Source organism: Diabrotica undecimpunctata, chromosome 4 (assembly GCF_040954645.1).
Source record: "Diabrotica undecimpunctata isolate CICGRU chromosome 4, icDiaUnde3, whole genome shotgun sequence".
In the NCBI taxonomy this organism is placed as follows: domain Eukaryota; kingdom Metazoa; phylum Arthropoda; class Insecta; order Coleoptera; family Chrysomelidae; genus Diabrotica; species Diabrotica undecimpunctata.
In genome coordinates, this window is record NC_092806.1 from 115,591,950 (window position 1) to 115,619,104 (window position 27,155).

At 33.2% G+C, this 27,155-nt stretch overlaps 2 protein-coding genes across 3 annotated transcripts in view; one reads left to right on the forward strand and one right to left on the reverse strand.

Moving 5' to 3' along the window:
• Nucleotides 1–27,155, forward strand: part of LOC140439882 (uncharacterized) — a 284,930-nt gene that overhangs the window by 13,046 nt on the left and 244,729 nt on the right. The gene's annotated exons all lie outside the window — the stretch shown is intronic.
• Nucleotides 21,068–21,526, reverse strand: LOC140438918 (uncharacterized). Its single transcript, XM_072528551.1, has one exon. It carries the CDS (start codon nt 21,524–21,526, stop codon nt 21,068–21,070), a length of 459 nt encoding a protein of 152 aa, XP_072384652.1.

A 27,155-nucleotide genomic window follows, 5' to 3' on the forward strand; every position in this document is an offset into this window, starting at 1 on the left:
TGTAGATTTTGAAAGCCATGGTTTTTGGTGAAGAAGTGACGTAATGAAAGTTAGTTGGTGTTCGTTGGCACGTGTTCTGAAAGTAATTTAATTATATTTTAATAGGTTTTCTATTAGGGAAGCTCTAGTACAAACCAAAGACAATATAAAGAAAAACAAAGTTAAAACTGAAGTACGTTCATACTTATACCATCATTAAAATGATTGCCTTTTTTGAGTTTTAAAAACCTCGAATAAATGTTATCAATGAACATTTATAATTTCGTAATGCGTAGAACCCATACGTTGTGAATTATTTGAACTAACAACTATCTCTCAATCGCTAATTATATTTCAGTAAATATTTAGAGATTTATCATGGCCTGGAGGCACCGACTTTCGTTTATGCATGTGTTTTACGATTGTAATGCACGTTTTCTTACATCACGTAATATCTTTTGGTTGGCAGGTCAAAACAAAAATTTATAGTTTACAAACAGAACTGTGCTAGGCAAATTCGAAATGGTTGGAAAACTGTATCAAATAAAATAAAAATACATTTAAAAATAAGTGCTAAACCAACTGAACTACTAATGAAATCCAGAAAAATTATAAGCAGAAATTAATTGATAGAAAAGAGTAGAAATTTACAAAGAAACAGAAAAAAACTGGCATGGGTGAGAAAGCCATCAAGGAGTTAGTGCGTACCACTTTTTTGTTATATTAATTAGTAACTAATTAATTAGTAAAATAATTGCATAAATTGCACACCAGTGGCAACTATGTATCCATGATTACAGCTATATAGACTGATGCAGCTCGAAAGATTACTCTATCTATTTATCTATGTATCTCCCTCTTATCGTTTCCCTACTACTAACGATTGTGATTTCCCCTAATACATCTCCTAATTAGTTGGTTCCACTGTGCTGCCCTAAGTATTTCGAGGAATAAACGGTCCTTTGAATGACGGATTTTATCAGTTCACCTATTTGGTGTTCGTCTGGTTGCTATCCTACTTGGAATGTCTCTATCACCAAATGGGAAGGAAAGGGCCTGGAAAAACTATGGTCACTTACCCATTCCCACGCTGCCTTACAGAGGGACTTCGAACAGTCTATTCGAAGTGCTCTTTGCGTATATTCCATCTTCGGTGGATAATTAACATTTCTCCCATGGAAATAAAATAAACCAACGTTTAGAAGGTGGAAAAGGTCCAGCCATAGAGTCTCAGTGTTCGGAGAACCGGAGCAGATCCTCGGCACGGACTCCCAGGGTACAGGAGAACCTATTCGGGAGCCGAGTTAAAATAAAAATAAAAATAAAAAATAAAAACGTTTATTATCTTAATAAAAATTACATTTCACACCTAAGATTATCACCTTAATTTTAACTTAAGATATCGTAGCCTTCTTTCTTGACGTCTCGCTTCTGCACCGCCTGCTGGTTGAACTGCTTCCTCTCGGATCTTGAATTTTGTCCTGGACTCCTTGGCTTCTTTTGCTGTAGGCACTTGTCTTCGGCATCGTACCTACTTCCCTGATTGGCTGTCTTCAGCAACCACCCAGTTAGACTCTGATCGTATATTCGATCAGTCTGTGAGTCGATCTAAACATCCTCTGCATCCTCTGTAGCCTATCTTTGATGGTTGTATTTGTTATCCGTTCCTTCCATGTTGATCCATCGATGATCTTGTAGCATGACATATCTGTAGCTTCAAGTTTCTTCCAGTTGGATTCCGATATGAAGCTCCAAACTGGGACAGCTTACAATATAACCAATCTAACGTAGGCCTGTTATAACTGGATCTTCTTGGCCTTCGTTAGTGGACTGGACCTGAAAATATATGGAAGTATTACTTTTTTAGCAGCGTTTGCTTTTACCTTGATTTGTTGAGTATTTTTTGAAGGTGAGTTTCCTGTCGAGATGGACTCCTAGGTACTTGACTGATTCTTCTTATTTATATTACTGGTGGATTTGTCTCCTGAGTGAACATGATGAATTGCGTTTTTTTTATGCGTTGATTTTGACCTTCCATTTTTCGCTGTATTCCGTGATTCTTCCGAGATGGTTTTCTATGTTTTGGACTATTCTTCTATCATCCTTTCCTGTTGCATATATTGCCGTGTCGTCTGCGTAGAGAGATGTAGTTGTTCTTGGATCTGTTGGTAAATCTGTAACAAAACTGTTGTATTAAATGGACGAGAGTATAGTGCCCTGAGGTGTCCCTTCTTGGATTTCTTGAATTCTGGACGTCTTTTGGTCGGCTGAAACTTGAAATGTTCTATTAGTTAGATATGTGTCGCATATTTAAACTAAATATTGAGGTAATCAAGCTCTGTCCATCTTGTATATTAGTGCCTTCTTCCAAACCATGTTATATGCCTTCTCGATGTCCAGGATGGCCATTCCTGTCTTCTGTTTCCTGTTGAATTTGATCTTCGTGTCGCTGATGAGTTAATGACTCTTGCTAGTTGGAGTTTGCAGTTTCTTCCACTTCTGAATCTGAACTGGTCCTCCTGAATGACTGGTCGAGAGTTGAAAATGTCGGATATTTATATGTTTCTATATAACATTTTCAGATCACTCGGCCAATAGAAAAAACCGAAGATCTTTTGGGGCAGGGCGATACGCATCGGGGTGCGTATTAGTCTATGACTAAGGCTCCCAATGACATCTCCGGAGACAATATTTTTAAGATATTTTTGTTTCTGTCGGCCATTTGCCCAAAGATGTGAATAATTCGCTGCAGATTTGGTTGTAGATAATTTTATTTTAATAATAAATTAATGTAAAATACAAGCATTTTTGTCCAATTAATAGTCCAGGGTATTCGGTCCATTCTTCTTTAGGACCACATCTCAAATGCATGGATCTTTTGGCGCTCTTGTGACTGATGTTTTGGTACCATACAGAAATAATGGGACTAATGTTTCTATTAGTCGCATTTGGTTGCTTGGGAAATATATCCATTTTTCCATATTTTTATTAAGCGACTGATTGTATTTTTTTCGCAATAGCAATTTGCCCTTAAACCTCTTTTTGCAAGTTAGTTATCATAGAACGTGTGTAGTTAAAGCTACCCACAGCCAAAACACAGAGGATGCTAAAAACAACGGCAATGTGAGTACTTCACACCAAGCGGTAGAAGAAGTATCGGTCGACCGCACAAGACATGAAGTGACAATCTTCCATAGAGGCAATCATCCGCCAGTGAACAAGCAAAATTGCTTATATAAAGGAAGAAGAAATAAACAGTAAAAAGGAAAAGGGGAAGCTCAAGCTATACCTGGCAACAAGGGAAAACTTAGGCTATGAGGAAGGCCCACTGGATGAATGAAAAACTAAACTGATTATGTTTGCTATGGACACAATTGAACCAATGAAATAATAACTCAACAAATTTTAAGTACTGTCATTTTTGCCTTAATAAATCACTGCAATTGACTGATTATGTGTAGTTTGCACGTCAAATATTCTTTTGCAGAGAACCAAATTTACCAAGTTTAATGGTATGTGGTTTCAAAACAGTATTCGATCTTTTTTATATAAAAAGTAATAATAGACTATTTTAATATTTTTGATGGGTTTATGCAAAACAAATTTGTTATGGTTATAGTATAGAAACATTACATAAGTATTATATTTATAAAATTGAATATATATTAAATCGTCTAGATTTGGACAGCACTCGTGATAACCATTATTTAAATCTTTGTCCAATATGAATACATATCCAATAACTAACTGGAAAACAAGTTATTATATTATTCTAATGAGAAGAGGTTAATGTGTTTAACAATAAAGAAATGTTTATTTATTAGCAGACATCCTAGACGTTTTTTGGCCCAGACGCTTTGATTTGTTTAGTAAAAGTATAAATTAAGGATATAAACTTGATGTTAATTTTAATTTCACTACCAAAAAGATGTAGTCCGTGGGTGTCGCCAAATTTGAGACTAGAGAGTTACGGTATAAACCGTTTTACTGTACTGATATAAATATTTAATAATTAAATAATAATTAAATTAAATAATAATTTAATTACCTGTTAATAAAGTTTTAGCCTATTTAAAAATACAATACAAAATATTTCAAAACTAAATATAAAAGACGATTTATTTGGTACTTGTATGGTGCCACGAAATAGATGTTATCCCCCTATTAACTCATTTATTTTTAAAACCAGGGATGATGCCCAAAAGCTTCCAAATACGTGAAAACCAATTCTAGAGAAAAACATAGAAGAGATTGTAACTTCTTTAAATTAAAAGCATTTACTACTGAGTATTTTTATAATGTTACATTTAACGGCATTTTTAAATATATTAAGGTTAGTAAACAAGTTCTGGCGCTGTTTAAATAGGCAATTCCAGTTTATTGCTTTTTATAACATTAGTGCCGATTACCTAGAAATAGAAAAAATCAAAACAAAAAGAATCTTAAATTAAACATAATTAAATGATCCTTAAAAGGAATAGTTGCGGTTTTATTTCTTTTGCAGAAATTGTCAGTTTGCGCCATTAGCGATGAAATTACCCATAAAAAATGTAAAAACATCTTAGAAAACAATGCCGAATATGACTCACATAGTAATAAAGTGAAATCGACCTCAGTTTTACTGTAGATTGATACTTGATAGTGATGGGATTACGCATCGCTTATCTGTGTTAGATGTCTACATAATATAAAAAAAAATAGAAATTGTTTTGATGATATTCTCTAATGTAACAAGAAACTTAAAGTTATACAAGTGGTTGTGTACATACGTATTTTTATGCCAAATATCTGGTTTCTAAATAGATCATTATCAAATTGGACAGTCTCGATAAAAAAAACTGAACGCACGCAAAGTTAAAAAAGTTCGTCGCCATTAACGGACATTTTTCTTCTTCATGTGCCCTCTTCTCATCGGAGTTTGGCGACCATCAACAGCAATTATTTTCTATCTTGACTAATCGGATAATTGTGCTGGCTTTCCTGATGTCAAACCATTGGCCTTTATTTTTTTTTAGCCAAGAGAACTTCTTTTGTGCGATGCCTCGTCTTCCTTCGATATTTCCGAACGATCAACTTATTGTTTCTAAAGATATGGCCAAAATAAGCTGCTTTTCTTCACTTAACTGTTGTCAACAATTGCTTATCTTGAACCATTCTTTTTAACGCTAGATTATTTGATATTCCTTCGAGCCACTGTATGTTAAACAATCGCCGGTTCAATCACATTTCAAAAGAATCCAGACATGACATTGTTCTTGCCTTAAATGTTATGACACAACAAACTATGGAGCACACAAAATGAACGAGGGTGCGTTGCTGAGAATCGGTAAAAATATGGACGTAGTTCTTAGGATCATTCTTACTAGCACATAAAAAAAATTGAAAAGAAGACAAATCAGGAAATGATGGCTACTAGAGCTAATCCAGAATTATGGAGTAAACAATATAAAGAAACATCATAAATAATTTGCCAAACAGGGCATCACTTCGTCTTTTCTTGAGTGACAGAGAAAACTCAAAACCAAAATACTTATATAGCCAAATAACAACCACACCTTCCTTTTATATTCATCCAGCAAACCTGTTAGCAATTATTTATATGTATATATTATATTTATCTTATCTATACTATTATTATTATATTATTTATCCTAAGAGTACTTTGTCGTAAAATCAGTAACATTTTTGGGAAAACTAAGGACAAAATTGATGAAAAAACAAAAGTGGTATTTACAAATTGTCTTATGGTGATTGTATCATGACTTATGTGGGTAGAACAATGAGAACCCTGGTTCAAAGAATCAAGGAACATCTTAATATCACAGGTAAATCAACTTCATTCATTCCTTTTCTCCTACCAAAAACAGTAAAATTTTACACACCATCCCAAATAAAAATTTTAGACTTTTTAGAAGCTTAAACCTTTTAGAAGACCTGGAGATATCCAAAGAAAAACTGAACTCTGATTGTTGCATAAAAAACCTACAAATCAATATTAATTGCAATTATATACCTCTTTTTAAATTATTGTGGGAGACTTTAGAGGAAGAAAAGTGAACTCGTGCAATTTTAAAAACTTCATTCTAGTTTTTTAAATTCCATTATTAATTTATAACAATTATTTGTAATCAATCATCAAGTTATTCTTCATTGAAACAAGAAAAATTTACAATTTTTACTTAAAATTCTTACGATTCCAATCAAGGGATACAATTTTTTAATACACTTAAGTATCATACTTAGAAACATTATAATCTATTTTCTTCTTTATATTTAGATAATTTGTTTTAGGAATTGTCGATTGAACCTACTTCTATCTTCAGTCAATTTTAACATAATATCATTCGTTATGATTCTATGGAAAACAAGATTTAAAAAACTTAATTTTCGATATATGTCTTCTTTTCAGTTTGAATTTTTTTATTGATATAGATTAAAACAATAAAATAGAAACACCTTTTTCTCTAATTTTGTTACCAAATGATATCTCCTAGTAGTGATCCTTAAATATTTGGCGCAAGTAAATCATTGTAAAATTAAAATTAGTTATTTACATCATTGTTTTATTATAGTTTAGCTCTGAAGATGGCTTTGTAAGTAAGCCCAAAGCGCTTAGCTAGGAATTAATGTTGTTTACACACTTCTAAAATACTTTTTTTTCCATCTTTTAAATTAGCGTAGAGATTAGATTAGATTAAGAGAGGTGGCCTTTCGGCCTATTCCACTGCGACCTTTTCAGATCTATTGTGGTCCTCTAGTCCTAGATAACATTCTCTAGCCTGACCCTTTTTATAAAGTCTAGTAGCTTCGAGACTCTACCTTCCATGTAGCTATTTGCCGGTGGATTCTCTTCTCCTAATGCAAAGAACCGCACATTTGCCAGACTCTCACATTGACATAAAATGTGCTCTGCTATTTCTTCTTCGAGGTGACAGAATCTGCACAGGTCATCATCTGATAATCCCATCAGCTTCAAGTGCCTATTCAGCTTACAGTGCCCTGTTAGAAGACCTACTATGACCTTGACTGTTTTCCTGTCTTTGCTTATTAGGTCTGCGGTAAATTTTGGCGAATGTTCTGTAATGAACTGTTTCGCCTGTCTTTGTCCTGGTGAATTCCTCCACCATTCCAGAGATTTGTGAGCTACCCACTTCCTTGTAGCCGTTCTTGTTACTGATTTTGCAACTCCGCAGAAAAGTTCCGGTCCAATAAATGGCAATGATGAGCCTTGCTTGGCCATTTCATCTGCTTTTTCATTGCCCTTATGACCCTCGTGCCCCGGTACCCAGGCTACCGCAACCTTGCTACGGTCTTCTAGTTTATTTAGGGCACACACGCAAGCCCATACTAGCTTAGAATTGACCTCTACAGAATTGAGTGCCTTAAGCGCTGCCTGACTATCTGTGAAGATGGAAACTGAACAGAACGTTCTTTCCTGCCTTTCTATTTCTTCCACGCAGTGATGGATTGCAGTTATTTCCGCCTGAAAAACTGTCACATCCTTAGATAGACTTACCGGGAAATCTATCCCTTGATTTGTCCCTACTATGCCGGCTCCCACACCCTCCGATGTTTTTGAGCCATCCGTGTACCAGGTAGCAGCAGCTTGTATGGGTACACCTTTATTCCAGTCTTCCCTGCCTGGTATCTTAATTGTGAACTTATTGTTAAAGCTATATCTCGTAACTGTTGCATCGATAGGTTTCCCCATCACAATATCGGCTTTTAGCTCCTCGATTAGCTTTCTGTTGTCAGTACCATGCATCTGGCTTATATGTCGCTGACTATGGATTAATCTGTGCATCACGGATCTGGCTTCGCCCTGTATAAAGATATGAAGTGGTGGTAGATTCAACAGGACTTCCAGCGATGCAGTAGAAGTTGTTTTTAAGGCCCCCGTAATACACAAGCATGCTAGCCTTTGTGTATTACCTAGCAGCCTTATTGCTCCCATTTGCTGCGTCTTTGTCCACCATGTCACCGAGACATAGGTTATCATGGGTCCAATAACCCTTGTATATAACCACAGAGTCATTTTGTGGTTAAGTCTCCAATTCTTACCGCACATTCTTCTACATCTGCCCAAGGACATAGTAGCTTTCTGTGTGGTTTTTAGAATGTGAGTATTCCATGTAAGCCTATGATCAAAATATACCCCAAGGTATTTTGTTTCTTTGGCAAATGAAATCACTGTTCTTCCCAGCACCGGTGGTTTTAGGCCTTGTAGTGCTGTTTTTTTGGTGAAGTTAACAATTTGTGTTTTCTGAGCATTGACTATCAGTCTCTCTTGTTTACACCAGTCGTCAACTATATTTAGGGCTGCTTGCATTCTCTCAGACACTACCTGAGCAAACCTGCCCCTGATAACGATTGCTATATCGTCAGCATATTATAGACAATAAAAGCCTTCTGTGGACAGATTTCTGAGGAGATTATCTACTAAGGTTGCCCAAAGTAGAGGGGACAGAACTCCTCTTTGTGGACAGCCTCCACCTACTTTTGCTTTGATGGTTGCTTTACCCAGAGTGGACATTACTGTCCTATTCTCCAGGGATGCCCTTATCCATCTGCATATTACCGCAGGTGCGCCTCGTCTACTCATAGCTCCTATCAAAGAGCTGGTGGTAACATTATTAAATGCCCCTACTATATCTAAAAAAGCGGCTATTGCTATCCCTTTGTCTTCCATTGACTTTGAGATAAGCCTATTTAGATCATCCAACGCAGAGTCCGTAGATTTACCAGGTTGGTATGCATATTGATGATTGCTTAGAGGATTATCTTTTAGCACTTCGTCTCTGATGTACCTATCAAGAAGCCTTTCCAGCGTCTTTAATAGAAAAGAAGATAGGCTTATCGGTATATATGACTTTGGTGTTAGGTCTGATACTTTACCTACCTTAGGCAAGTATATGACTTTGACCTTTTGCCATATTTCCGGTACGACCCCCCATGCTAAACTGGCTTTGAGGAGCTTGCATAGGTGTGATATCAATACCTCTAATCCCATATGCAACAGTATTGGATATATGCCATCTGTCCCTGGAGACTTATATGGCCGAAACTTAGCGTAAGTGTGTACAAAGACATATCATTTTATTTATTATATATTCTATATATTCTAAGTCTTTTCATTTATTATATATTCTATTAAACGAAGTAAGTATAGGAATAATATTTTTTCGATCATCAGCAAAATATTTGAATATGTAGGTTTTTCATATTTCTGTTAAGTTTCATGTAAGTGTTGCGAATGTTTTGGGTTTATTTGCTATACAAATTTTGCATTTTTTTAAATAAAATCTCACTGGTTTTTTAAGTTTTTTGAAACATTTTTTTGTTAGATCTAAGAGATGACTAGACTTCGGCAAATAAAAATGTAGAAAATATGCGCATAAATATGCACGTGTTTACCCGAAAATATGCAAATATTTTACAAAATATGCATACAAATAAATAAAAAAATCGTAAAATAGTAACAATTTAAAAAAAAAAGTGTACATAACTAAATATTTCCTACTATTCATTAAGATTTACATTTATTTTAAGTAACTACATCATTTTTAAGTATGAATAATCTTATTTAGAATTATGGTAACAATAAATGACCAAGTGGTGTTCAAAATTTTCTAACAAAAACTTGTGGCTTCTGTCTGAGTACATATATTTATATATGGAAAAACTTCGTTCAACATCAACTGATGTAACGGGAGCATTTTTCAAACTAACCAAAACATTTGGTTCTAAATTAATTGTTTCCGAAATATTTCCAGCTAGAACACTGACTACTTCAGAAAGAATATGGTAAATTTTATTTTTTTCCATAGTAGCTTCAAATTTTTTTAAAATATCTTTTCCAATATTACCTCTAACGTTCCGACAACATGACGAAAATTCTTCTATTAATGCTGTACTTTCGAACAATGACAGTTTTGGTGATTCTAACTGAGTAATTGTTTTTTGAACAAAACTAAAATTTGATTTTATAAATGAAAGTTCTTGTTGAAGCAAGTTACTCTGAAAAGTTTGTTTAGAATCCAAAAGAGATTGGGAACTTTCATCTGTTAACGTATCAATTATGTTCTTTATTTTAACAAAATGATCTGCATAAAAATTAGCTGCTTCTAACCATGTTCCCCATCGCGTCATCGCCCCAGGTTGTGGTGGAAGAGGAATGTTAGGTAGCATTTCTTTATAAAGTTGAATTCTTATAGGAGATTTAAGAAATACTTTTTTGACACTGGATATCATGGTATTTACAAGAGGAAACTTTTTTCGTATTTCCTCTGCAACTCTGTTTAATCCATGCGCTACACAAGTAACATGTATTAAATCTGGAAAAAATATTTTTAAATTTTGTCCTGCTTTCACCATATAAGGAGCAGCATCCGATAAAATAAGCAGTAATTTATTAGAAGGAATAGTTGTCGGAAGAAAAAAAGTTGCTAATGTTTCTTGTATAAAACGCGAAATTGTTAAAGCATTTGTTTTCTCAAGTTGCTGGCATGAAATAAGATGAGATTTTGGTAAGGTATCTTCTTTAAGAACACCAATCAATAAATGAGCAATATAGTTTCCTGAGGTATCAGTGGTTTCGTCTACAGATATGTAAAAATAATTATCTGCAATTTCTTCCTTAATATTAATTAACACCGACGAGTATAGCCCGTTCACATTATTTCTTCTTAGAGACCGATCACTTGGAACATTAAGTTTGCAATATTTTTTTAGAAACGAACTAAAATTTACATTTTGCTAATTTTGAAAACGGTATGTTTGCAGACACTAATGCGCGACACAAGTCTTCATTAAAAGTTTCTTGCTCATCTAATTTTTTTGAAGTAGATTGGAAACATTGAGCCATTGAAGTTTGATGTTTTCCTCCTATTTTTCCTTTTTTTGCAATGTGTGAAGCAGTTCTCACATGTTGGTCTATCTGAAATTTCTTCTCACATGCTATCTATAAATAAAAATAAAAACCTTTATTTTAACCCAACCTTTAAAATATAAAAATATACAAGGTGTTTTTGGTTAATCAAATAACTGGTTTGGAAAAAAAACACTCGCTAAGTGTTTTAAATGCAGTATTAATCCACAAATTAGTTTTTGTTACTAACCATTAGTACATCATATAACTTATTTTAAAATTCAACAAAAGTTTTTTTTTGTTAATTCAATTACAATAAAAATAATTGTGTTTTAGAATAGCTGACTTCATAAAAAAAAGTAAAGGTGAAAATTTTTTCTAAATACACACCATTGTATTGTACCATGGACAATTTTTTCTCACTAAAGGAAGCTATTTTTCATTTAAAAACAACCTACGAGTACTAAATTTCAAGTAAATACGTTTATTGGTTTTAAAGTTATTGTTGTTATTAACTAAAAGAATTTAATTTTTTTTAATTTTAACACCCTGTATCTCGAAAAGTAAATAAGTTTGACCCCTCATTAACTATATCGTTTTGTTCAATTTTTCGAGAAGTATCTACAGTCAAACGTTGTAAGTGTCATTTGGAAACACCCTGTATGTATGAAATATTAGACATTTAATAGAAAATATTAGATACTTACAATTTTGCCACAGACTGAACAGTAGATTTTTCCCATATCCATAGACAGCTCTTTATAAGGTTTAATCCAAGTTGAAGCACTGGTTGTTTTAGGCATTATAAAATCACAATCTTCCTTTTTGTTACGCACAACGAGTGTTTACGCTTTGAATATCAAAACAAAAATGATTTACAAATCTGAGCATCAAATTAAAAATGTTTAGGTACCTAATTCAATAAACTGGGAGATTTTGGAAAATCCCTAAATTAGGAACAAAACTATTAGCCGTTTACCTGCTGTTAAGATACAATAAATTGTAGATAGATTTGGGGATTAGATCATAAAATGCAAATGAGCGAACCCTTAGCGATTATCCAATAACTGAATGCCTCAGTGACCGAGACTTTCTAAGAATGTTGAGGGCTACTTAAATTGATCTTCTTTGAAATTGTAAATGTTTTGTACCTGTAGAGATTAGGTACTTAGATCATTTCTTGATTAAAATGACTACAAAATTTTATACAAGAATTGAAATAAATTGGTATGTTTAAAAATTTTCAAATACAGTATAAAAATCTGAACTTTTATGCACTTTATGCAAACTTTTATACAAATATGCCAAAATATGAAATATTTGCATAAAATATGCACAATATGCAATATGCATATTTGCCGAAGTCTAGAGATGACCTTGACATTTATAGTAATCTGCGAAAGATTAAAAACGCTTCAACTTTGTATCACGTTGAATTTTGTCCATACTTCCACACTACAAAGCAGTATAGTATATGTAAGGTTTAATCATTCAGTATAATATAATAATCTGCTTTGAGGATAGTGAAAATTATTTTTAATAAACAATATATAAACAACGTAAGATCGCTATTTGATTTTAAATTCTAAGAGTAAAGACCGGTAAATTATATGGAAACGTCACACAATTTTACTGAAAGATCATAGGAAATCCATAAGAGTTTCTAAAGTTATTTTTGTTAATAAATATGATGCCTAATTATTGTAAAATAGGTTCAAAAATCGAATTTTTGAAAATTATTTTCTAATAATGCACAAAAAACTTTAATTTCGCATGGTAACAGGGACAAAATCACATGTATTCAGTTATAAAAATTTTAAGAAGTTTCACTTAACAGTTACAGCAAAATTGAAATTGTTTATCTCAGAAAGCTTTTATCTACAACGTTATTATGCGTAAACTATTACGTCTACATGAATTCTGAAAGCACCAGTTTAAATGGAAACATTTATGTTAAATTTTGTAAAACACGTTTACAAAAGTACTGTGATTTTAAATTTAAAATAAGTCAGACGCATTAACATATAGGAAAGTTAACTTTTTTTATTCGAAATGTTGACATTTGTACACAAAAAAATGCAATGTCTTGCGATCCTCTAGCCCGAAGAGAACCCGAGTTAGCCCGTTTTTATATTTCTCGATTTTACGATTTCAAAAACTGAATTCATAAATTCAAATTTATAAATGTCGCACTATCTCCGGTTCGAGTCAACAAAAATTGATTTTTTTTAATTTGGGTACCTCATTGCATAAATTATAGTAATATAATAATAATATATAATAATATATTCAATTAGTTGATTTGTGAATTGTTTATTTAACCGAATAATTTGTTTAACCAATTGAAAACAAAAATTTTACATCAATTTTCGTTGATTAGACGCCGAGATATTGTGACTTTTATAAATTTGAATTCAGGAATTTAGTTTTTGAAGTGGTAAAATCACTTTTAATCCCTTTATTTTTGACTCATCAGAGACGGCTTATTTTTCAAGGAATTGTTTTTATTTTTTTTTCAAACTAAAACTCTTATTCGTTTAAATGGTACTTATTAACTTGCTTATTGTTTATTAACAAGGGCCCGGTTAATTAGACTTTTATTTCATTATATTATTTGGCAAAAATCTAGTTGGATAACAAATAATTTTTATATATGACTTTCCAACCAAAACAGTTTCACTTGTCTTACAAAAACTCTAACATCTCTATTCAGACGTACCTAATACCTCGTTTAGTGTCGCAAATTTGACTTTATAATACCGACCGTGAGATTTTTTATCAGACATTTACGAGCGCTACATAAAATAATTGCTAGTAATACTCATTCATCTCTTTGTAACTCAACGGTTCGTACTCAATAGGTCACAAAGCTTACGCAACTAAACGGCACCAAGCTATATCTCAAAGTTGAACACAATGGACACAGTTATTTACTGGTTTAAAGGCAGTCAGTATACATATAGGAATATATCTATGTTATAAATATTCATTTAAAGAGTTAAAAAGTTATTATAAATGATAGTGCCATTTTTTATTATAAGTTTGTTTTGTCATAGATTTAGAACTAGTCGAGAACATATTCCAAAATTAGCTTAAGAAATCAGTAACACATACCTAGTTATTGAAAGTAATATTTTCATAAAACATAGCATTTTAATGTAAAAAGTAGGCAAAGTCAGCAAAGACAACACCTTCCTAAGTCTTCTTGAGAACCTAACTAAAATCTTAGAATTCAATTAGGTTATTATAAATATTGTAGTAAATGTTTTGATCATTAATTAATGTAATTAAAATATATATTGGAGAGGTCTTTGACGTTGGCTTTACTATTCATACAGGTCTTTTTTTCATGAAGGCCGTATGTTATAACCCGGTCGTACTGCCCTGGCTTATTGTACATCTTTTATTCCTCATGTTACCTATTCCAGGATTTTGGAACCCTGTACTATCTTATAAAGGTCTAGTGGATGGGTACCATAAAAATTTGGAGTCACTTCATTGTCTGCAAAAAGTATTTTTAGCCTACGATCTAATACCTCGCAGTCATGCAAGATATGGTTGCAACAATTGACTGTTTCAGGTTCTCTGCTACAGAGTCTGCAGTAGGGAATCCTGTTGTGACTCTTAGATGCTTCCTGCTTGTTTTCGAAGTACTTCAAGCCCTATTAGCACATATTCGTCCAATTCACATTTTGTTATGTGTTTGACCGGGCATTTTTTCCCAGTGGGATTTGTATTGTCTTCGGACTCAGCCTTTTTTCCGATCGCAGAAGGTGCTTTTTGGCACTCCCACAGCTGACTCTGAACCAAAGTATTTTGTAGTTGATTCATTGCCGTAGATTCTTCTGTGATCTGGAACACCGACCATTATGACACTGGTATGTTCCGCGACTCCGTCGAGTTACTCTTAGCATTTCCACACTAGCCTTGAGGCCACCTTAGGGCTTATGAGTGTTTTCATGGCTACTTGGCTATCTGTGCATATATTGATATGCTTCAGTTCCAAACCCCTGCAAGATTGTATAAAGTTCTGCCTAAAATATAGAGGTATATTCTAATAGAAAGACTTAAATTTCCACCAGTACTAAATATTCATGCGCCTAGCCCTTCTGCAGTTTTAGACCTGTCTGTGTACCAGATATAATCATGCAGCCTTGTTCGAGAGTTTCCTTTGTCCTATCTCTCTCTTGGGCTGATGACTACTTGGAAAGGTAATTTAGGAATATATCTGGGTACCATATGGTCAAAAATTATCATCCGTTTAGTATCCCTAATTTTATTTCTGATGGTACTATGTCCTGATCTAACCAGTACGTTACTCAGGTTTTCCATCCCATCATTACTTCACCCCTTATAATGTGTCTATATATAAAGGGGAAAATCCAGTAGGGTACCCTTGGTTGCCATCGGTGTGTCCCTCATAACCGTCGTGATTATGAAGCAATCAGGTTTTTGCACATTATTAAGTTTGAGAATGGCACGTTTTAGCTGCAACTTTGGCCACCATACTACTGATGCATATGTAATTTGGTGGTTAGTTTTACCACCAAATATCGAATATAACATGTCTGGCTTTAAACCCTACATCTTTCCATGAGCGTGTCTGGCTATCATTAACTTAGTTACCGCTCTCTTGGTTCTTTGTTGTCTCTGATGATTCCAAGTAAATCTTAAGTCTAATATTACTTTAAAATACTTTACTTCACTTACCAGATTTAGATGTGTACAATTAAGGCTTAGAGAATCTAACCCCTCTAAATTTCTTCTTCTGGAATTTCATGATTTTGGACTTCTAAAGGCTTATGTTAAGTCCTACGTTTGAAGTCCATTCTGTAACTACAGTCAGAGCCTGTTGCATATTTAAAGCTGTGCCATTAAATTTTTCGTGGGCTAAGATGACCAGATTATCCGCATAGCCTAGGACATGATGCCTGTCGTTGCTGACTCTAGCTATCAGTCCATCCATGACCAGATTCTAAAAGAAAGGAGATTAAAACCCTGTGGATACCCTCTGACTACTCGTGCTGACACTGTATCCGCGAATAACGTTACGTATATCACATGGCTTCTAAGTATATATTTTATCCATCTGCAGCTTATTTTATATATTTCTTTTAGAGAAATGTTGTTTGTTCTTGGTTCGTAAGAGGTATCGAACGCTTCCCCTATATATTGAGAAATGCACTCAATATCACCTCTTAGTTTTCCGGAACATATACACCCTAATATGCCTATCGAGCAGAATTTTGAGTCTTCAGTACCAATGGCATCAGACTTATCGGTCTCAGGGACTTTTCTTTTTCCTGTCCAAGTTTGTTAAGTTTGGGTGTAAGAGCCACCGTTATTAGTTGCTTTTGGTATGTACCAGTCCTAAGCAAGTGTGCAGTACCATACATAATTGTTTGTACAAAAGGTAATTTTCTTTTGATTTATATAGTTCAAATGAGTTTAATTCCCACTTGATTTTGTCCTAGTTCACCACTTTGTAGCATATCTGACAAACAGTGGATGGAGCACTTCACCGATTAACAAAAACTCGAAACATGTTTCTTGAGAATGAGCAGAATATTCAATTAATAGATGAAAGGATGAATTTAAGCTTGGTACAGGTAGAAAGAGCTACAACAGGAACAAAACTGGAAATCTCCAGGTCCAGGGAGAATAAATTCAGAACTAGTACAGTTTGGCCCAGTAAAATTACTAGAAAATCTCCAAAAACTTTTTGAAACATGCTTAAACGGAGAGCATGTTCCAGAAGAATGGCGACAGTCTTATATCTCGCTTATCAACAAAAGAAGGACACAAGCCGACTCAAAGAACTACAGAGGCATAGCGGTAATACCAACGGTAGAAAGATTTTTTTCTAGAATTTTGAAAAAATTTAGGTATCGCTGAAAATACTATAAATAAACAACCAAAAGAACCAGCAGGATTTCGCGCAGAAAGGTATATATTTATACTAAAAATTGCATTGGAAAAAAGGGTACAACAGAATAGAGAAACATATTTAGCTTGAATAGACCTTGAAAAACCATATGACAGTATACCAATTTTCTGACTATGGCCAGAAATGCAAAATCTAGAAATTAGTCCCGTTTTGATTAGAGCTAAGCAGCTAAGAGCTAAATGACTATAGAGATAACTGGTCTAGAATTAAAATAGGAAATGGTGTCACCACCGCATTAAATACAACCAAAGGATTAGGACAAGGGCGTTGTCTTTCTCCTACTCTCTTCAAGATATATTTAGACTTTTTCGATTTTTAGACTATAGATTTTTAGTAAAATGGGTTAAACATGCATAAACATGGGTCTGGGAGTAGGGGATGACCTGCTTTTTACTTTATTATTTACGGACGACTAAATCGTAATTGCCGAAGATCAAGATGATATAAATTATATAATAAGAAAACGAAAAGAAGAATACGCACCCACAGGTCCTACAATGAAAATGTCTAAGTGTGAATTTCTGGTGGTCGTAAACAGTGAAATAGAAGATCTTATTTTAGATACGGAGAGCATAAAAGGTGTAGAGAAAAGTAAATATCTATGAGTAGTCTTTAATAGAAAACGAACTAGCGAGGACGACATACAAAGGCAGAGAGACTATCAGGGCTCTAAATTCTCTTCTCTGGGACAGAAACAAGCTAGCTTAGCAACCGAATTGAACTTTATGAGGAGTTGTTGAATATCAAAATAAGAGAGAATTCTAAACGAAAATATAAGAATTTAAAATGGATATGGGCAAAAATATATAGGAAGAGATTGAAAAAAGACATTTAACTTGGTTTGGCCATGTTAAGAGAAATTAATTTCTAGCCAATGATAAGCTGTGACGACACGACACACGCACCGATCATTGTGACCTCGAGCTTATCTTGGGATATAATATCTAAACTTTGTATAGTAGTACTGCTCATCTAGAGGTCGATCCGATCCACCAGCGTATTCTAGTCGCAGTAGCAAATCTATTTGAATTTTACACTACTCCGTTAGTCTTTTTGTTTTATGGCCAGGGTTTGAACCATCTACCATTGGATCATTTACAGGGGTCTGCTTGGCTATGTGACCGACATTTTAAATTACATTCACACCAAAAATATTTGAAAAATGAGGAAACTAGGGCTCTAACGATATGTAGATAGACAATGTTTTTCATTTTGATTCACCACTTTTTATTGTCCTTTTAGTTTTTGCTTCTACTTTTTCCTATTTTATATCTGGTGATAAATTTTTGTAGCTATGCACATCAAAAATATCTAAGGAACACCACTATTATTCGAATTTTTCCAATATAAACTTAAACACTTTTTTGTTAATAAATACCATTCGATTTGAAAATTTGTTATCTACAAATCTAGGATGCCATGAAAATTAATCTGTCGATTACACTGTTTTATTAAGGCAAAAGTGACAGCGCCTCAAAATGGTACAATTAATTACTTCAAATTGTATGAGCTTGTAGGAATTGATTGCTTTAGTTCATGGAGCTTCGGAATTTAACATGTTAATGTTCAGATGGTATGTGCTGTGAATATGTTTTTACAATTTGATGTTGGACATCATTTTGAGGTGTATTCGAGCGTAATTTCGTGATTTTGGCGTCGATATAAACAATTTGGTAATGTGCGCCTGCATCGTCAATGTGCAACTGAAATGTGTATATAACTGCCCGTGAACTCTGTGACGCCTTAGAAAATACCCATAACATTACTGTATATGAACAAACTTTAAGGAATGGACTACATGAAGCTGGCTTGCCCTCCAGACGTCCATTGAGGCTTCCCATATTACGTCACGGAAATCGTGGACTCAGATTAAGGTGGGCACAACACCATGTGCATAGGAGCTTACTGTTATTCACAGATTAAACTGATTCAAGAAGAGTGAGACTTTAAAGAAGACCTTTGAATCAATTAGGCACTTTGAATTAATATCAATATGTTGATCGTATCTAAAAACCTGCTGTTCTTTTATTTGCCACTGCTGTAAGTCCTTACATGTAGGAAAATGCAAGGTCATATACTGCAGCAACAGTCAGAGATTGGTTTCGTAATGAGGATATTACATTTTTACCTTGGCCAGCACAATCGAAAGGTCTTAATCCCATCGAGCATGTATGGGACATGCTTCAGAGATAGATTGCTCCTTATCTGCACAATGTTCATACTAGACAAGGTCTTTATCTTTTTTTTATACAAGAATGGAACCTATTGCCTTAAAACGAAATTGATAGTTTAATTTTAAGCATGCCAAGATGGTGTCAAGCTGTAATTAATACTGCTGGAGAAAACACAGGTTAATAACCGAATTTGTTGTTAGATTTTTATTTTTTATATTGACTTTTATGCTAAAAATTTCCATTAAATTAGTATACTTATTAACCTTTGTTTGAATATTATTTCATCATACAGAAATCAGATTACATTGAATATAAAATGAATTTATTGCTTACTTATTAGGCATTATAACAGTATGTCATTTTTAAAAATCTAATCAAAACTGATGCTTATATGAGAAGAAAATTGTATTCCTACGACATTTTTGTGTTAGGTGTTTATATTACATTTACTTGTCGTTAGTTTCGCTTTAATTCTTATATTTTATAAACCTCTTTTTAAATGACGTGACCTAGTTATCTTTATTATTTTTCTATATCTCTGTAGTAAAGCATTTTTGTAGAGCCATATTTGCTAACTTATGTTGATGCATTTCGTTTCATTTCTTTCTTTTTTTTATTGTATTTTTCTCATATTGTTGATCTTATTGATTTTTTATTAAATCTCGATTACTCAGATATTTAAGATTTGCATTTGTTTTTTTTTATGTTTACTGTCTTTTACGTTACTTTGACTCCAAATTATCAATTATGAGGTGTGCACTTGATTTCACAAAATGGAATAAAATCGAAATTTTCTACACGAATCTCCACCCATTGTGTGTAACTAAGACATTTACTAAATTTATTCTGCTAACCTACTTACTTCAAAGAAGATTTGTGAATATCAATACATAGATACAACTGACTAATAGAATGGCCTATTTGGTATCGGAAACCTTTCACTTGATATTTTAATTTAATTTAGCGACTTAGGACGCTTGATCGTGTAATTAAAATGCAGTAGATTACGTCACAATAGGCTGTGTCTTTTATTGTTCGACAAGAAAAGAATTATGAGATACCGGAGATTCATTTTTCACAGTGTTAACAAAAACGTTTACGTTTTAAGTATGTAGTATAGTTTAAAAATTACATGGAGATTTAAATGGAATTTCGTACCAAGTGAAATTATATAATTAAAATAAGTTTCCTAGTTTTAGTAATGGAATCAAATAAACGTCATTTAAATTAAAATGTGAAAATTATATTAAATTGTAGACAATATTCTATAATAATTTTGAGGTATGTGTGTCTTTGAACAGTTGGTAAAGTTGGTGATGGTATGGAAATCTCCATTTACCCTTTTCGTTCATTGATGCACACGTTCGGTTTTTTTTATCATCCATAATGGTTTTTTAAAGATCCTGATTTTAGATTTCGGTTGTATGGTTTGAAAGCATAATATGTTAGTCAGTTTTGGTGTCTTGGATTATTATTTTTTGACTATCCGGCTTTTCTGCTACATATGCATTTAATTCGATTCCTAAATATAAACCTTTTTACACTTTCAACAGCGTCCTCTATTCTAATATGCCTTCTACTTCTGTTGCTTCTTGTGTGCGTTATGAGTTTCTGTCTTTTTATGTTTATTCTCCAAACTCCTTGGAACCTTTTTTCGGTTGTGTATAAAGTAGATGGCATACACGCCAAATTATCTATTCTTCATGGTTTGTATACATACTTTTACTGTTTGTAGCCTTCCTAAACTTTTGAATGGATTTATATGTTATTATTATGTCACTATTATCTTTTTGATAGTTTCTGACTGGTTTGACCGACATACACTTCCGAACAGGAACCACATGGAATATAATACACTACATTGAAGTTATCCAGTTTTGTAACTCTTTCTGTCAGGTGAGGGAAGTATGTCCCTAATCTTTTATACACTGAATTTGCTATCACTATGTTAAACTGTCTGAAAAGGTTTGTGATCTGTGGTGATAGACCCCTGATGTAAGGCAATCTTCCACAGAAAAGTTTTACTGGTTCTCGTTCTAATGCTTGTTGTTGCTGTGTTCTTGCCGTTGTCATATCTTGGAAGAGCAGTTCAGCAGCATCTTAGGATAGTGATTTTTTTTTAAGAATCGCATAAAGCAACTTGATGTTCTTATTGTAGTTAGAAGGGTGACAAATTCTTTTTATTCTGTTTTTCAGACCTTTGATGATGTTAATCTTCTGTTCATCCGGATGATAAGAGTGAAAAGGCACATATCTACCTGAGAATGTTTTCTTTCTGTACCAATCCAACCTTACTGTATTATCCTCATGTCTGGTTACATTAGTGTCGAGGAATGGCACCATATTATTTTCTTCTGTTTCGACAGTAAATTGTAGGTGAGTGTTATAGGAGTTAAATATGTTAAGAGTGTAGTTGATTTTGTCAGCTCGCGCTGCACACATGAGGTCGTCTACATATTGGTAGATGAAGGAGAACTGGAAATCAGCTTCTCGAGCACAGTAGTGAAGTAGGGATTTCATTGCAATCTCTGGCAAAGATGGGGATATGGCTCCACCCATGGGTGCTCCTTTTATTTGAACATAGAAATCATTTTGGAAAGTGAAATATGTATTGTTGTATAAAAAGGTAATCAGTTTTAGGAACAGTACTTTGGGAATTATACAATTCGGTTCAATCAGATGGTAATTAGTTGTCAGAATAGAAACTACCAATTCAACAGGGATGTTGGTAAACAAGGAAGTAACATCAAAACTCGCCAAGACATATCCTGAAGGTAGTAAAAACCCATTGATCTTATTTGCAAATTCAAAAGAATTTTAATTTTGTAGGTATTGTAAGGTAGGTATTGTAAAACGGAGGAAGATATAAAAAATAGACTAGGACAAACAAGAGACTGCATACGAAAATTGAACCCGGTACCATAGTACCGGGTTCAATTTTCGGATAAGAACATCAGCATGAAAACAAAGAAAAAAATATATAATACCATGACAAGAAGTATCCTCACTTATGAGTGTGAAAATTGGACAATAAATAAGAAAACCAAAAACAAAATAAGAGCAACAGAGATGGAATTCCTAAGGAGAAGCTGCAGAGTAACAAGAAGAGATAGAATAAATAACATGGAGATTAAGAGGAGAATGGGAATGAACTCCGACATAATAGACTACATCGAACAGAAGAGGTTAACCTGGTACGGACATGTCAGAAGAGCAGACCAAAATCGGTGGATAAATAGAATAACAGAGTGGAGCCCGATAGGAAGAAGAAAGAGAGGCAGACCCCGAAGATCTTTCAGAGATGAAGTGGACAAAGCAATGAATAGAAGAAACCTACAGGAAGGGGACTGGCTAAACAGGAAAAATTGGAGAAAACGGTTGAGTGAAGGAATACAGTGAAAACTGTGGAAATCCTTGTATATATATATATATATATAGGTATTGTAAGAAGAATAAGAAGTGTCAATAATACCTGCTAGATACTTAGCCAAGGATTGAGTAAGGGTATTCTTACTTGCAATTATAGGACGTAGTGGGCTCCCTTCTTTGTGAATTTTTGGAAGTCCATAATATGTTGGGGTGGTCCCAGTATAGTTGGTTAATTCCTTTTTTGTTTTGGTGTTAATATCTCCCTCGTTATAAAGTTGTTTTATCGGTAAGTTAGTGTTCCATTCTACTGATGGAGTCAGATCTTTGGGGATTTTTTAATAGGAATGTGGGTCGTTGAGAAGCTTAAATGATTTGGTGATGTACTCGTTTCTGTCCATTATGACTGTTGTGTTGCCCTTGTCTGCTCTCGTTACTATAATGTCAGGATTGTCTTTCAGAAATTTTCTCGTTTTTAAAAAGAAAAGACAGTAAAGATTTGCTTTCACGTATAGTACGTCTGTGTATCCGCTTATACATATTTCACCCTAAAAGGGATCTTCGGAGCGGCTATTCCCAAATGCTCTGAACGTGAAAATAATCTTTCCTGTCATATTGAATCTAAATTGGTTTCTGAAATTAGTTTACGGATTTATTTCTCGTTTTTAATTCAATAGCCATGGATGGACTGATGTAATGACGGTTAGTTTTGGTGTGGTTCGTAATTATTGTGGTGATTTTTGAACGTTGCAGGTTTTGTGATTCTGTGGGAAGTTTTTTAATACAGTACTCAATGTCTGCTAGGTATGTGTACATATCAATATCTTTCACTGAGATTGGTAGTGAATATTTTGGACCTAGTGATAGAAAAGATTTTATGTCTTGAGGCAAAGACACATTAGATTGGTTTACCAACCATGCATTGTCATTTGTAATTGTGAGTGAAGCTAAAGGGTCTTTAAGTTGGTTAAGTTTTATGATGATGCTTCTTTTTATACGGTTGAAGATTATTTTATATCTTTTGTCCTGTAGTCTCAAGAAATCAGAAATCATGTTGTTGGGGAGTTTGCTATTAAGATACCCTGTTGATTTATCTATGTTTCTCTGTAGGTTTCTAATTTTTGTGTTGGTTTCATTCATAGTGATGTTTCACAAATTGGTCGCATTGCTCTTGTAGTGATCCTTTCCCATTGCTCCTTTTAGGAGTTAACATGCTCCTTTTCTAATTTGGCAGCACCGTACTGAAGACGACCAATAGTCAGAAATACGTATATACGGTTGCCTTCCATCGATATACCTTTTTTGGTTTTCTGTTTTGCAAGAGATGCCATTACATTTTACTTTTATATATATATATATATATATATATATATATATATATATATATTGTTATGCTATTTAAATTGTATTATATTGCTTATTTAGAAAAATTCCTGTCTATATTTATTAAATGATCTAATCTCCAATTAATCACAATAAATCAGCATTAATTAATTACAATCTCAGGCTATTTAACTTGTACTATTTACCTTTGATCGTGGATTCAAAATATTTTCCAATTGGCTTCCTAATTGGGGAAGCCAATTAGGAAGCCAATTGGAAGGAAGATTAAGGCTTCCCTTAATTCCTAATTAAATATATGAGAAGTTGTTTTCTATCATGGACCCAAATGTTATTTTACATTGATTTTTAATATGTGTTATAACTAAGCTCTTTTTATAATTCCTTTTTTTTTTTAAATGATCGCAAAATTAACTGTCTCTATTATTTATTCAATTTATTTAATTAATAAATGAAAACCACACTCCTGCTCTAATGAAAATTGACTGACCTTTCTTTCTCTGCCGTTGCAATTCTATGGCCACGCCACAAAAAAAATCCTTTCTCTGCTTCTGCTCCTATTGTGGTCCAGATGACGTACACCTTTCTCCTATCTGTCCTTGTATCTGCAACCCAACAACTCGCGTTAGTCTATGCAGCCTCCTTTTGAGCCAATCTCCGCGCCTGTTTATAACTCCAAATGTTTCCGGCTTCGTCTGATATTAATATTCTTATACCCTTTGGTTTTTCTATCTCTCTGTACCCCGTTCCTCACACTGGTCAGCTTTTACACAGCAAATAAACACACCCGGTAAATTACGTCTTCGGGACTTCAAACAAACACAAACCACAAAGCTCCTTCCTTCTTGGACGACGAAAACTGACTAACTACCTTTTTTTCTCTCTCCTATCTCATAGCCAAAACCACCACCTCCTTGCATTCAAAAATTGACCAATAAAAATCATCCACCTCTGTGACGTATATCGTTACCAACCAACTCTCTCTATAAAACGTCATTCTGGTAATTCCAGAAAACAACATTCTTTAATTATTCTGACAAAATCTATCTGCTTTACAAATATTTCTTACTAATAGCTACAAACGATACCTGTTTCTCAATTCAATGTCTTTTGTTAATAAACTTTTACCGATATAATCTTTCGGGGAGAAAAACCACCGCAAATCCCGGTCTATTGTTTAAACACTTTCTATATACACTTTTATTCCGGGTAAATCCATTCCACAATAACCGACTTATTTAAATTTCTTATCGATAATATTTGAAAGTCTTGTCTCTGAGGCCTAATGAACAATTCTTCGAACAACTTAAAATACATATTTTGTCTTATACATGATGTTTGAAAATTTATATGCCCGTGTCTTTATGAAATATCAATAATTTTAATTTTTATTTAAGTAATAAAATTTGTATATCGGTTTTTTATTGCTTATGGACATTCAAAAGTACAACAATATATAAATATATATATATATATATATATATATATATATATATATATATATATATATAAATATATATATATATATATATATATATATATATATATATATATATATATATTATTATATATTTATATATATATATATATAAATATATACATATATATATATATATATATATATATATATATATATATATATATATATATATATTTATGTATATATATTTATATATATATATATATATATAAATATATATATATATATATATATATATATATATATATATATATATATATATATATATATATATATATATATAACTGCTTTTAAAAAACCCTATAGTTGTATTCAATAATGTCTATTGTGGTTTATCCAGGTCATTTTAGGTAATAATGTTGTACATTGTGAATATTATACTGTAATGTAATTAAAGGTTCTACACTTATAACACCTGTAAGTTTATTTAAAGTCTTTATTTGGACAATATAACTAATTTATCTTACACTTAATAATTATATAATTTATCTACGTGCGTTACATTTTAAAAACTCGACGCGATGTTCAAAAACTAACTGTTCTGTTTACAACAAAATTCCTCTTTAAATATAAAATCCTGTTATTCGAGAATGCGGCGATCCCCCATCGAAGAGCCGAGAAAGTCACTCATGCTGGTTTTATTCGGCCTGCCTCTGGAAATTTCGAATCGTGGGTGACTCATCATAATTCAGGTAAACAGGTCTTTCAACTGAGCGCCGAAATAACTAGAATAGAAACGATATTAATAATAAATATGTTTGCAGTTTTGAGTCATATGACACGTCATTATTTATCATAACAATACTATTTCAGTTAAATAAATATCGTGATAAAGATTTAAAAATATTACCTTTAAACAACTCAACCTGCCTCATTGCCCCTTTCATGCTCATTTATAAATATATTACCATACACTGCTGTGAAAATATCTAAAACTAAAAGTTTGCGTGCTAAAATGTAATGTAAATTTAACTGTGCTCTACCGAAAGGAAATACTAACAATAAAATGAAAAGGTACTAGAACGAGTTGCGACCAAAAAACAATTTATCTGCAAATTTCTTTAAGTAAGTGGAAACAGCTGAGAAAGATATAAATTCTCGTTGTATGGTTAACAATTAACACCTTTCTTTTTATTTCTAACTATTATTCTCCACAATTTTCTTTTCCTGTGCAAACAATTTATGCTATTGATTATTTACCGTTTTGTCGTAAACGTAAGTGAATCTTGCCTCGTTTGCATAATGGTAATCAAATTTTTCCACAAACATGAGTTTTATGTCAACTGAAGTCGCACTTCGACTGGGCACGCTCATAACTCTCATTTTCGAATTCCCGTTATGTCGTTATATTTCTGTTACCCAACATCGAATAAAAGATTTACTACAAGAAACGTGTAGTAAAGACTAGTTCTTTGTTATTTATCGTTTTCAAGCTCATTTGCATATCCCGATAATCCATTTCTGACCTCATTCTGATTGAAGGCGGATTTTTAATGTGGCTAACAGATTTTTAATAACCGTGCGATGATAATTGAAATTATAGTATTGTAAATCACATAATTCAGATATTTTTAATTGTAGAGAGACAAAATGAGATCGGTAAAATGGATTTTGTTAACTCTAACCAAATCATCCTTTTTAGAAACAGGTAGTACTGAGTGGTCAATAAATATCCACATATTTTTTAAATAAAAAATTGGATTTTTAATCAAAATTAAATTAAAATTTTTATAAATAGCTCTAAATATTCTTAAATCAGCTAACGTGTTCTTCTTCTTCTTTTTATTTTTATGTAGACATGACTGTCTGTTTTTCCATGACTGCAGTAAGTTGTAGTTCCATCGCTTTCGTGGTCTTCCTACTTTCGTATTTCTTAGGGTCGTCTCTCGCCATCGTCTTTACTCCTCTATTTGTACAAGCAAGCAAGCAATTTAATTAAACCCAGCCTGTGGGAAATGATCACCCCTAGGAATTAACTCGAGTAAAAACAGGAGTTACTCC